The sequence below is a fragment of the Chlorocebus sabaeus genome, chromosome 12 (genome assembly GCF_047675955.1).
Source record: "Chlorocebus sabaeus isolate Y175 chromosome 12, mChlSab1.0.hap1, whole genome shotgun sequence".
Classification (NCBI taxonomy): Eukaryota; Metazoa; Chordata; class Mammalia; order Primates; family Cercopithecidae; genus Chlorocebus; species Chlorocebus sabaeus.
In genome coordinates, this window is record NC_132915.1 from 287,613 (window position 1) to 301,118 (window position 13,506).

The following is a 13,506-nucleotide window of genomic DNA, read 5'->3' on the forward strand; positions in this document are numbered from 1 at the left end:
ATTTAAATAGTCTCCAAATGGCCATTCTATATGAAGTCATACAGGATGCCCCCTTCAGGCTGTCGTTCTCCTTTAAATGGATCGCTTTGTGTGTGCTGTGTTTAATGCCATCCAACCTTAAACCCCAGATGTGGGCCTCATCAGGTGCGGTTTTCAGCACACATGTGCCAACCATACCTTCAGCATTCTTTGCCTCTGCCTTCAGAAAATCAGCCTGAGCATCAAGGGTAGACAGCTGTAAAGCTGAGAGCTTGCAGATGAAGACTACAACAACAGCAGATGGTGACAAGCAGCTAACGTTTCTTGAACACTTACTTTGTGCCAGTTATTATGCCTAGTGATCACTCTGTAGATTATCTAATTTAATCCTAACTTCATCCTCACAGCGAGATACTGTGATCATTCTCTTGTTACACATGAGGAAACTGATGCATTAGAGAAATCAAGTGATGTGCCCAGACTGGTAAATGCAGAGCAGGGACTCGAACCCCAGCTGTCAGATTCCAGAGGTGGAACTCAGTGAATGGACATATCTAAAAGCAATACACCCTCATTAACTCTCTTGCAAGGTAGGCTTATTCGAAACAATAGACAATCCCGAAATTATTTATCTTTGTCTTGGGAATGCATACTCTGCTTTCTGAGGCAATATTTCCACCTTATTCTTTGCAGTTTTTGTAGGCTGATTGGAAGATAAGGTTAGGTGCTGTTCCCTGTGGAGTGGGCAGTCTTCATGTAAGATTGGGTTCGTTGGAATAATCCAGCAACAGACAACTCAAAAGAGACTTTTCTACCAAATGAGGATACTAGAAAGGTCCTCATAGTGGGGAACTAATGAAAACCTCCAGAGCAGTAGCCGTGCTCCGTGATCTCAGCGCTGGCTCTAGCATTCAACCAGGATCCAGGCAAGAAGCCCAGGGCCAGACTCTAGTGAGAAGCTTCTGAGAAGAGTTCGACCAGGGTCTTTGGGAATTGGGTTTCTGGCTGGTTCTTATTTGGCCCAGCCAATTGATCTGCCCTGATTTGACTGTCATTTGGTATCCAAGAAAACCTTTTTGCTTTTAAAAGCTTGCAGACGGAAGCAGTTGATTCCAAATGAGCTCCACTAAGTAGAGGAACTTTAGGAATCTAAGAAAATAAAAAAAACTTGTGTGCTGTACAGGAGGAAATCATCTTGAGCACTTAAAGTATGAATTTGGGTGATATTTAAAAAACAATTGTTTTATTTCCATTATTGAATTTCAGAAAAGACTGTGAGGAAGCAATGACCGTTTTAACATATTTTTATTGGACTCACCTCAGGTTCTGTTACCACTATTGCTATCTCACTCTCTAACTCTGGGTCATTTAAGGTTTCTGACTTTTTAATTGCTAATCTCCATTTCTCTCCCCTGCCTCTTCCCACTGTGACTTCCTGTGGCCTCCCCACGTCACCTCGAGGGTACAGATTCTGATCAAGGTGCTGGGTTGCGACGGGACTGGGCGCTCTCTGTGGACTTCTGTTGACCTTGTGCAGGGATCTGACAGATTCCTCCTACTCCATTAGCAGTGTTTCCTCTTGGGAGTGGTTTCATCTCTGCGTTTCCACAAGCACCATCTTGCCATGGACTAGGTGGATGGCGCAAGAACCAGACAGGCAGCAGCAAGAAAATCAGGTCACAGATTCAACCAAATGTAGGGAGAAAGCTTGTGGTGCCTGGCGCTTCGTTCTCAGAAGGATTTCTTAATAGGCTAGTGCCTGCTCCTTCTCTCTCAATTGCTTCTTTCTTCTGAGTTTTTTTTTCATCATTTTAATAGTACCTCAGTACCAGACGTGTTATTCTTTTTCTGTTAAGATTACCTTTTACTTAATTGATTAGTTCAATTATTTTGTATTAAAGATGCAATATTTAAAGAGTCAAGTAATTCTGATGGGTTTATTGTAACCATTTTCCCAAGCAGCAATCCTTTGTAATCTCTGTTCCTCCATTTTTCCTGCTTTTTAGAAGTAACCACTTTCACCTCTTTTGGCTGATTCCTTGATATTTACCTGCATGTCCTTCAATAAGACGCTTTATTGTTCAGGGTTGGTCTTCCCCCTGTGGCAGGTAAGTAATTTAGCTGTCCTCCTCTCTCCCCCAACTTCATCATACACAGGCCCCCTTCCTAAAATCCTGTCTTCTCAGTGTAATTAATACCATAATGCTGATTAGATCAGTATTCTTCATTTATGTTATTATTATTTTTGACATAGGGTCTTCCTCTGTCGCCCAGGCTGGAGTGTAGTGGTGTGATCACAGCTCTACTGCAGCTTGACCTCCTGGGCCCGAGTGATCCTCCTACCTCAGCCTCCCAAGTACATGATCACAGGCAGGCACCACCAATGCACCTGGCTAATTGAAAAACATTTTTTTTTGTAGTGGTGGGATCCCCCTATGTTGCCCAGGCTGGTCTTAAACTACTGGTCTGATGTGATCCTTTTACCTAGGCCTCCCAAAGTGCTAGGATCACATAGGTGAGCCACCGCATCCAGCCTTCGTTTATATCATTATATTTTTGTGTGTTGTTAAGAGCTACGCCTTGTAGCAAAACTGTGGCTTCATTATTATTTCTGTACATGTTAATTTTTTTCTTGGATGGAGTTACTAATTGTCTTATGCTTTGTTTGTTTTTCTTTTCCCATTTGCTTGTCCTTTTGGATCTTGATTTTGCATTAGCGGCTTTCTAAGGGTACCTGGAAGCTTGCGTGCGAACATTCAGGAGCAGGGGACTGAAATATGAATCGGAAGCTGTGAATACATTTGGAGGGCTTGTCAGCCATCAGCTTCACCATAGATTGATTTCTTAAGCTAGTCCCCTTCTTTCAGTCTCTTGCCTAGACAGTGAAAGCCTGGCTGCCAGCCTTCTGGAACAAAATAAGGGAGGACGGCTGGTGGCCTCAGCATCCTATGTGCATGTATTCATCTAATTCCATTCACATGCCTTCAACTGTGCCATTTCTCCTCCAACACCACAGCCGCCAGTTCAGAGGCTCTCCCTTTAGTCTTTCTAGAAAATAAACTTCTAGTTATTTGTGTGTGGGATGGGCAAATAGCCCAGGTGTGCAGGGTGGGGGAGAACATCTATGGATCTGGCCACTTCTTAGATGTGCAGCCAGGCCTGCTTAGTTTAGCATTTCCTCTACCCTAGAGCCTTTTGGAGCTTCTAAGGGGTAAAATGAGGTGGGTCTTATCTTTCCCCACTGCCAACTTAGGATTCAGGTCTGGATTCAGGTCTGCTGTGTCGTTTGTCACTCTTCCATCTGCATTCTAGCTTCCAATATTCTGCAGCAATTGACTCCCGTTTTATTCTCTCTGTCCTTGTTGGTTCGTGTCTTTAGAATAGAAATTCTTTTACTGTTCCTGAATGGAGTTTGAGGAGGAAGTAAAGGTGGCCTCGGCCTCATACATGTAAACTTCTCTTTTTACCTGAAAGCCTCACCATTTCTGCTTATTTACTGAACTGCCAAGGGTCTGAATTTTTAACAAGGAAATTCTAATGGTTCTTGGTAAACTCTAAAATTTACTTCAGAGGAGGAATGACAGACCACAGCCCTTTGATTAGGAAAATGTGTTTTTTTTAGGGGTTTTTTTTTTAATACCAGAGCCTTTCAAAAGGTTTAGTTCCCTACCCATAACTTTCTCCTTCTTCCATCTACATGTTTCTTTCTACCTGCTTCAACTCTCATTGTGTTTCCAGTAGAAAATGAAAGTTTTTATGGAGCCGTCATGGGAGGCATTGGGTTCCAGAGAATGTAGGTAGTTATGGGAAGACAGAAAAATGGGAGAGGTGGAGTCCGTATAGCCCATCATGTCATATCCATGTCATTCTTTCATCAAGACATCTGTGACTGTCCCTACCTCCTTCTTACTGTCTTGGAATCATAGCAGTGATTCTCTTTGAGGCTGTGGTTTTGCTTCATGGCTTCCAAACTTGAATCTCACCAAAATATTATTTATTTTTAACTAAGTCCTACCTTCCTGAGTTCAGAATTTGTTTTGAGATAGACAAAGGAACCATGCACATGGAGATCAAAATCTAATCTCTATTCTTGGTTTTTACTGGTAAAGCACTTTAAAAAATGTCATGTTAGGTCTGCCAGCCAGTAGGGGCATGTTAATATTTCAGCTCAGAATTTGACATCCAATCACAGACCACATTGGACAACCATAGGCCAATTTGGTCAGTGATTGGATGTCAAATGTGTTTAAACCTCTAAAACTTAAGGCAAGAAAAAGAATAATAGCTCTTTCTATGAAGGAGTTTGTGAAGGAACTGAAAGAGATTTATGCTAACAGAAGTTCCTCACTATGGGAACATGAGGAGTGGAGAAATGTGTTCCATAACAGAAGGTGATATCTCATAGCAAAGACATTGGATCAACTTAAATGCCTATCGATGTTAGACTGAATAAAGAAAATTGTGGTACATATACACCATGGAATACTATGCAGTCATAAAAAAGAATGAGATAATGCCCTTTGCAGCAATATGGATGGGGCTGGAGGTCATTATCCTAAGTGAACTAACACAGCATCAGAAAACCAAATACTGCATGTTCTTACTTATAGTGGGAGGTGAACACTAAGTACACGTGGATACAAAGAAGGGAACAACAGACACCAGGGCCTACTTGAGGGTGGAGGGTGGGAGGAGGGTGAGGACAGAAAAGCTACCTATCAGGCTGGGCACAGTAGCTCAAGCCTGTAATCCCAGCACTTCAGGAGGCCAAGGTGGGAGGACTGTTTGAGCCCAGGAGTTCAAGACCAGCCTGAGCAACATAGTAAGAACCTGTCTCTCTAAAGAAACAAAAACAAAAAAATTAAGCTGGGTGGGTGTGGTGGCATATACCTGTAGTCCCAGCTACTTGGGAGGGTGAGGTGGGAGAATCACTTGAGACATTGGATATTGGGTATACAAGAGGTTGAGCCTGCAGTGAACTGTGATCATGCCACTGCATTCCAACCTGGGCAACAGAGCGAGACCCTGTCTCAAAAAAGAAAAACTACCTGTTGAGTACTATGCTTATTACCTGGGTGACAAAATAATCTATACACTAAACCTACTCCCACCCTGCCCCATGATGCAGTTTACCCAAGTTTGTTATACAAAGTTGCACCTGAACCTAAAATAAAAGTTAAAAAAAGATGATATCAATTCTTCTTAAGACACATGATTAATGTATAGCAGATGCTCAGAAAAAATACTATGTTAAATCAGGTTGTATGACACATTCAGATTTCAGAAACGTGAAAGTCATTTTTACATCTTAGAAATGAGGGGAGTATAGTGTTATAAGTTATCAGCCATTCATTCCTTTGATAAAAAGCCTCTAAGGTTTGGACCAAGTGGAGAGTACACCCTCAACTGGAATGGGGAGCCCCAGCTCTAATCCCAGTCCTGTTACAAACTAGTTAGTTAGGAGTCCTTGGCTCCGTTGAACCTCTACACCTGCTTTTCATCTGCTCAGCAAGGAGTGGAAGACCAGCTAAACAGATAAAAGGGACTAAGGGCAAGACCTGAACTCCCACAGCTAATTAATTTCAGAGTGGGCATGAAAACCCAAGTGTCCCCCTTCCCTAGTCTCATGTGTTTAGATTGGCCTGAATTGAATTTGGACAAGATAGTTACAGCACAAAGCAATCATTGCTTTGCTCACTCTTTCACTCATTCAACTGGTATCAATTGAGCATTTTTTAAATGCTAAATACTGTGTTGGATGAATGAGACATATTCTGTCTGTAGAAGCATACAGCCTACTGTGTGTACAGCTGAGAGGGACCCCTGCACTGCTGCCCTCACGTGAAGGGCTTCAGACTGATCCGTGGAAGAGACCAGACCTTCCTAGTTGCCTTGAAGCCGTCGTCCCTCCTGTGCTTTCCCTGAGACCTGAAGTAGTGCCCTTTCTGCTGACGTGACCGACCGCCAAGAGCTGGCTCTCACCAGCTTATCGCAAAAGCTCTTCAAGTGCCGCAAGAGAGGAAATTACACAGCAGAGCCCAGAATCATATATTGGCCTCATTACGGGTTTTCTCTTCCTGTTTATAGGGTGCTCAAGCTGGTATTACTACGTAACCATGCCAATGCCAGCCTCCACCTTCACAATTGCAGTGGGATGCTGGACAGAAGTGAAGATGGAGACGTGCTCATCGGGTGATTTGGCAACAGAGACACCCTTCTCACCTTCTGAGGCCGACTTCAGGTTTGTGTGGGGACTTGCTGGGAAGGAAAAAAAACACTTGAGGGAGTGGTATGATGCATTTCTTCCAAGCACTGGGAATGTGAGTCATTCCTGCTGAGAAACTGAACCAAAATAGGATTAATCAAAGCAGGAAAAGCCCTGTTAGAAAGGAAAGAGAGGGCCGGGCGCGGTGACTCACGCCTGTAATCCCAGCACTTTGGGAGGCCGAGGTGGGTGGATCACGAGGTCAAGAGATTGAGACCATCCTGACCAACATGGTGAAACCCCATCTCTACTAAAAATACAAAAAAATTAGCCAGGTGTGGTGGCGGATGCCTATAGTCCCAGCAACATGGGAGGCTGAGGCAGGAGAATGGCTTGAACCCGGGAAGCAGAGGTTGCAGTGAACTGAGATTGTGCCACTGCACTCCAGCCTGGCGACAAACTGAGACTGTCTCAAAAAAAAAAAAAAAGAAGAAGAAAGAGAGGCTGGGTGCGGTGGCTCAAGCCTATAATCCCCCACTTTGGGAGGTTGAGGTGGGTGGATCACGAGGTCAGGAGTTCAAGACCAGCCTGGCCAACATGGTGAAACCACATCTCTACTAAAAATACAGAAATTAGCCAGGCGTGGTGGCACCTGTCTGTAATCCCAGCTATTCGGGAGGCTGAGGCAGGAGAATTGCTTGAACCTGGGAGGCAGAGGTTGCAGTGAGCCGAGATTGTGCCATTGCACTCTAGCCTGGAGACAGAGCGAGACTCTGTCTTGGAAAAGAAAGGAAAAAGAGTTGAGAAGAAGAGATGTGAGCCTATTATTTATGCAGAAAGAGAGAAGAAGGTAAGTATATATGAAATCCTGTGAAGTGTGCTGAAATATTTATATGTGTTTGGCTAAATTCAAGGAATCCTCAGATTCAATGCCTCCTCTCCTCCCATGCCTTTTAAGTTTGGTTTTCGGTGCTTATGTGGTCAAAAACAAAGCTGCTGATGGATTACTTTCTATGCTACTCTGCTGTGTTGGTTGTACCGACTGCTGTCAGTGGTGCACTGTGGGGACAGCAGCTCCCTCAGTGGGGCTAGTCGCTGCTTTAGGAGCACAGGACACAAGGAAACTGACGCAAAGCCCTTGGGTTAAGGGAATCCTGCTTGGTCAGGGCTTTGTTAACATCAGTAGTGATTTCTTTTTTTTTAAGTATGAACCAGATAAAATCATTTTGAGGCTTTAAAAAATTAGTATAGGCCATTGGATATTTACTGGCAGCCTGTCTAGATGTTCAATGGTTTCTAGCTTTGAGAGCCAAAAGAGGGAGAAGGGGGACGCCGAGAAGATGCACAGCACATGCATCATGCATCGCTCCTAGGATTTTATACCCAGCTCAACGGAGTCATTTTTCCTATTGACAGACAGTCGCTAAGTCAGTACCTTCTGGTGGAGAAAGCCCAGAGTAATGGTAGGGATGATTCATTACTCCTTAAAACCCAGCTAAGATACACTCCTAATGCAGATTCTTTTTGTGTTGGTTTTATTTTGCCTTGCTGCTTTTACGAGTACCACAGTAACTGCGGCAGTTGGTCTTCATCTTTCAGAGATGACGCTATGTTCTCTCTCTTCCTGTGGGCACGTATTATTGCTGCATTTTGCCTTTCAGAGATGAAGCTATGTTCTCTCTCTTCCGGTGGGCACGTATTATTGCTGCGTTTTGCCTTTCAGAGATGAAGCTATGTTCTGTCTGTCTTCCGGTGGGCACGTATTATTGCTGCGTTTTGCCTTTCAGAGATGAAGCTATGTTCTGTCTGTCTTCCGGTGGGCATGTATTATTGCCGCGTTTTGCCTTTCAGAGATGACGCTATGTTCTCTCTCTTCCGGTGGGCACGTATTATTGCTGCGTTTTGCCTTGCTTGGCGGAAGGGAGGTCATTTCCACCTCCTGTTCAGTAGCTTGCCTAGTTTGGACTGTCTTCCCTGAGCTATATGAACATCCTAGATTGCATATTAGATTTTACTTCTGTATTCTTGAGGGAAGAAGGGAATTGTGGGCAGAAGTGACATATGCTAGTTTCATGTGGGAACTTTAATTTCGTGTGAGATCCTCCTGTGCTCTCTTCCCTGCAGTAGGATCCCACAGGAGGCTTTGTTCTGTAATTTCAGGTGGCCTGAATTTCTGGGTGAGGATGACAGGTGCTCTGGAGAGTCGCTTAGATCTGCGGTGGACTTGGTATTAGCAAGAAGCACAGTTTTGTGTTAAGCCACTGAAACACCAGGGTTGTTTGTTACTGCAGCATATCCTAGGCTATCCTGAATTGATACAGTAGCCATTGGTTGTTCCAAGTCAGAAACTAAGTCTTGATCTAAATGTAATCTCCTTTAGTCCTAAGGATAGGCCTGCAAGACAGATTGGATAGATTATTATTCCCATTTTATAGATAAGGCTGTTGAAGCTCAGATAGTAACTTGTTAACATTAATATACCTACTAAGTAGCAATACCTGGATTTATATCCAGGCCTGACCCCAGAGAGAGGTGAGTCAGAATCTTACCTGGAGACTTTAAAAAACTATATGTAACATTGACGCCTCACATGGAGTCTGATCCACCTTCCCATCTGGAGAGTCACTGCCATGATTTGAGCCACCATGATTGACGGGAGTGTGTTGTGTTGGAACAGAAAACAGAAGTTGGGAGCAATGCCTTTGAGCCTGAAAGTGCCATTCTTGGTGGTTGGATGTAGCTCTTTGGACAAAGCCACACTTTCCTTGTCTATAGATGAAGGCTTTGTCCGTGGCTCCTCAGATTCTCGATGGTGACGAAGTACTCTTCTCATTTTCATCTAAGGCCTCAGCATTGATTGATTCTTAGAGGAGCTGCTCAGTTGGAAAATGTGTGCCTTTGGAAGTCTAGGGGAAGGCAAGGACGACATTTGTTATTTTCCTTTCTAGCCGTATTCCAAAGAGATGTGGGGTTGGGGAGTGGGCAGCAGCCCCTGACTCTGTGCTCTCTCCTTCCTGCTCAGAAGCAGCTTAAATGGCTTCTCAGTTTTCTTGCATCCACTCTTCTGAAAGGAGGAAGAAATGGTTAGATCAAATGAAGATTCTGGGATGTCTAAGATTCCCGTCGGGCTTTAGGGGAAGAAGCAGGTACAACTCCGCTCTTGCCTCCTGAATTCACCAGTTGAGGAACGGACAGAGGAGATAAAAATAAAGGTTTGTTATGGACAGAAGCTGGACTGAAGGAATGCTCAGGTGCATGGTCTCAGTGGGGTTTCTGAGACTCCATTTCCAAATGAGACAAATTTACCCCCCTGGTTACCAGCCCAGCTGGACCGCCGCTGGCCTCTGTAACACAGATGCAGGGTCCACCCGACATGTGGCAGGAGCAGGTCCAAAGTGCACCCGCTGTGGGCAGGCAGGTTTGAAAGAGAAAGCCCGTGTGGCCCAGCCAGTCAGGTAAGCTGGGGAGAGAGGCCCGGGTGCCACCCTAGGAAGCGCATCTTTCCGTGGAACTGTGAGGCCTGGTGAATGGGGTTCCTCCCATGCCCCCTTCCGTGTCTCATAAACCGTGAGTTTTCCCTTCCTTTATCAAGATGCTCGTCCTTCAGGAATATGCTGCTGATAAAATCACAGCTTGCGTTTGCTTAGTCCTGCCCTGGCTGTGCGCTTCTTGTGTGCCGTCTTCAGTTGTCAGAAAGTGGCTTTGTTTTCATCCATTACGTTGCTGACTCCATGCAAAGTTTGTCAGCAAAGGTGCTCTGAAGTGCCAGTCACAGTGGTGTTTTTTGGTTATGCTCACATCTGGTCCCTTTTGCCTTCCCCAGCACCCGTTCTACTTCAAACCTTCCTAAGACCACCAGTCAAATTCATGTAAATCCAACTTCCACAGGGGCCTGCTATACCACAGGTTTTCATCTGCCTCAAGTGCTCATCTGGGTTCCAGAAATTTGACCAAAGTGTTGGTCACTGAACTTTTATGATCGATGTTCATGTGGGTAAAATTATAGTAAGAACGTTCCCTCTTCCAGCTCCACTTTCACACGTGCTCCAGCCACTCTGGGTGAGCATTTTAGTAAATACATTGATTATAAGGCTTTCGGATAAGCTGTTGAAAGTTTATTAATTTTATTCAGCTGTAGTAGAACCTTCTTCAGCCACAGGGGACTCTTTGTGTTTTGTTTCTTTAACCTCTTGAGGTCTTCGTGGGGGCCACACAGTTTAAACATGACACAGAAACTTGGATAAAGTCCAAAGGAACTTAGCAAAAATGATTAAAGGCATGGAAAATGGGCACTACAAAGAAGAAAACGCATTGAGACTGATTATTTGAAAGAAGAATCTGGTGGGGAACAGGTCTTCTTTAGCGTTGTAAAGTAATGAAAAGTTGCTTTGATAGGAAGTACGGCATATTTGAGTCGGTGCTGAATCTATGGAAGACTATCGCTTTGTAAAAAGCACAGAATCGGCAGGCGCGGTGGCTCAGCCTGTAATCCCAGCACTGTGGGAGGCCGAGGCGGGCGGATCACGAGGTCAGGAGATCAAGAGCATCCTGGCCAACATGGTGAAACCCCGTCTCTACTAAAAATACAAAAATTAGTTGGGCGTGGTGGCGGGCACCTGTAGTCCCAGCTTACGGGAAGGTGAGGCAGGAGAATGGCGTGAACCTGGGAGTTGCACCACTGCGCTCCAGCCTGGCGACAGAATGAGACTCCGTCTCAAAAAAAAAAAAAAAAAAAGTACAACCCCCTGACCTCTTCAGAAACAAGGCGATTCTATGAACAATGGCTCGTGTGCTCAGTTATCACAGAATCATAGTGCCAAAAGAAACCTTAGAAAACATTTCTGTTTATCTTTTAAGTATAATTAACATACAACAAAATGTGCAGATCTTACGTGTTCAGCTTAATGAGTGTACGATGTTGCACACAGCCTAAACCCGACAGAGCGCACTCTGTCTCTGCAGTAAGTTAGTAAATTCTCTCACACCCCCATTTTTTTTTTTTCTTTTTTTTTTTTTGAGACAGAGTGATGCTCTGTCACCCAGGCTGGAGTGCAGTGGTGCGATCTTCGCTCACTGCATCTCTGCCTCTCAGGTTCAAGTGATTCTCCTGCCTCAGTCTCCCAAGTAGCTGGGATTACAGGCATGCGCCACCACACTTGGCTAATTTTTTTGTACTTTTAGTAGAGATGGGGTTTTACCATGTTGGCCAGGCTGGTCTCAAACTCCTGACCTCAAGTGATCTACCTGCCTCAGCCTCCGAAAGTGCTGGGATTACAGGCATGAGCCACAGTGTCTGGCCTCTCCTATCCTTTTCTAACTATTTCCTTACCTCCTCCAGCAGCCACTTTGGTGAGACCATGTTAAAGATGGGGAAAAAGAAGCCCCAGATACTGAGTTGCCGGCCTTGGTCACAAGTGAGCCGGTCTGAGAAGACCGTGAAGCCCAGGTTTCCTGATCACTATGTGGGAGCGCAGAGTGGCTTTCCTGTTGCCCCTTCCATTTCCGTTTCTGTGGGAGCCTTACTGTTCTCACCTGGTCGGAGCTCGAGCGCCTTAAAGTCCTGCATTTGTTCCCAGGCTCTGATTATAACAGTACTAAGTCACACAGCCGGAGTCCTCTTCATCTCTGAACTAGTGCCTTGTATTCCCAGAGAGACTCTAACACCTTGTTCCTGACTGGAAAAGAATACGAGAGAACTTACCATGGAGACGGAATGTTGTCTCTCAGGTTTGGGTCGTGTACGATCATCAGAAATTCATCAAGCCAAACACTTTTGGGTATATCTTTGGCTACCTCAGTATTCTCTAACTTTCGGGTTCTTGGCAGCAGGAAATCATCTTTCCCTGTGTTGTGTTTAGAGGCCATTAGAATGACCTTTTTGCAAAACTGTGCTGTGGTAGATGTAATGTGAGCTTATTTCTCAGTTTTGTCCAGAAGATGCCTGCACATGTCTGGTTTAACATGATCTGAAAGCTTTGCAATAGAGATGGTATGAACTGAAATGACGGTGGCACATTATATACCTGTGTAAATACATGAGAAAAAGATATCGTGGTGGTTAATTTAATCAATGGCATTTTTCACTACTTGTCATTAGGTGGGCATTGCAGCCTTTTTAGGTAAATGTTCACCAGCAGGCACCTTGACTCACTCTCTCCACAAAGCAAGGTTATCAATCCAGGGACTTTGGCCAGAATTCAATGTCAAGAATTATATTCTTCATGTCGTCTTATTCTGACACGTTTTTATGGACCTCCATCCATTTTCTTACTCTCCGCTGTGGTGAAATGCCTTCGGTGCTGGAAGCTGTGTTCCATGAACCATGCTGGTAGAAGGTGAGGCTTACCTGTACCTAGCCATATGGTCTCCTGAGCGCTGGCCTTGGGTAAGTGAAAGGTACTTCATACATTTGGAGAGGAATTGTTGCATTCTGCCCATATTGGGACATGCCAGCATCTTAAGATTTTTCATTATACTGTGAATCAAGTGAGCACCTGTAGTTAGAATTGACTGAGTGCAGTGGCTCGTGCCTGTGATTCCAGCACTTTGGGAGGATGAGGCAGGAGGATCGTTTGAAGCCAGAAGTTTGAGACCTCTCTGGCTTACAAAGTGAGACCCCATCTCCAGACCCCATCTCTTAAAAAAAAAAAAAAAAGAACTGCATGTGGTATGGCAACGTGGGTGTAGAGTCCTAGCTACTCAGGAGGCTGAGGTAGGAGGATTGTTTGAGCCCAGGAGTTGGAGGCTACAGTGAGCTATGACCCTGCCACTGCAGTCCAGCCTGGGCAACAGAGTGAAACCCTATGTTAAATAATAATAATAATGATAGGCCGGCGCGGTGACTCATGCCTGTAATCCCAGCTCTTTGGGAGGCTGAGGCGGGTGGATTAACTGAGGTCAGGAGTTTGAGACCAGCCTGGCCAACATGGAAAAACCCTGTCTCTACTAAAAATACAAAATTAGCCAGGCATGGTGGCGGGCCCCTGTAATCCCAGCTACTCGGGAGGCTGAGTCAAGAGAATCACTTGAACCTGGGAGGTGGAAGTTGCAGTGAGCTGAGATCACACCACTGCCCTCCAGCCTGGGAAACAGAGCTTGACTCCATCTAAAAAAAAAAATAATAAAATAAAATAAATAATAATGATTCCAGGGGATTTTCATTGTGTTTGAATAAAAGACATGTTAGCAGGTGAAAAAATGGAGTACTGTTGGATATAGGTTTGAGTAGATAAGTTCTCTTGCAGCCTGTGAGTCAGGTTCTAGGAATTCTCTTTCAGTTCCGCCTTTGATGGAATAACTGGCAGTGGTCAGATGAAGCAGGC

At 44.7% G+C, this 13,506-nt stretch overlaps 1 protein-coding gene across 14 annotated transcripts in view; it reads left to right on the forward strand.

The window, feature by feature from the left end:
* AOPEP (aminopeptidase O (putative)) overlaps positions 1-13,506 on the forward strand; it is a 357,345-nt gene that overhangs the window by 57,532 nt on the left and 286,307 nt on the right. For all 14 annotated transcript variants that reach the window (XR_012094710.1, XR_012094711.1, XM_073021366.1 and 11 more), the window contains exon 4: positions 6,067-6,220. Coding sequence is in view for 12 of the 14 variants with exons in the window: in XM_073021366.1 (XP_072877467.1) it covers positions 6,067-6,220 (154 nt within the window). In the remaining 2 variants the exon portion in view is untranslated. The remainder of the gene's footprint in view (positions 1-6,066; positions 6,221-13,506) is intronic.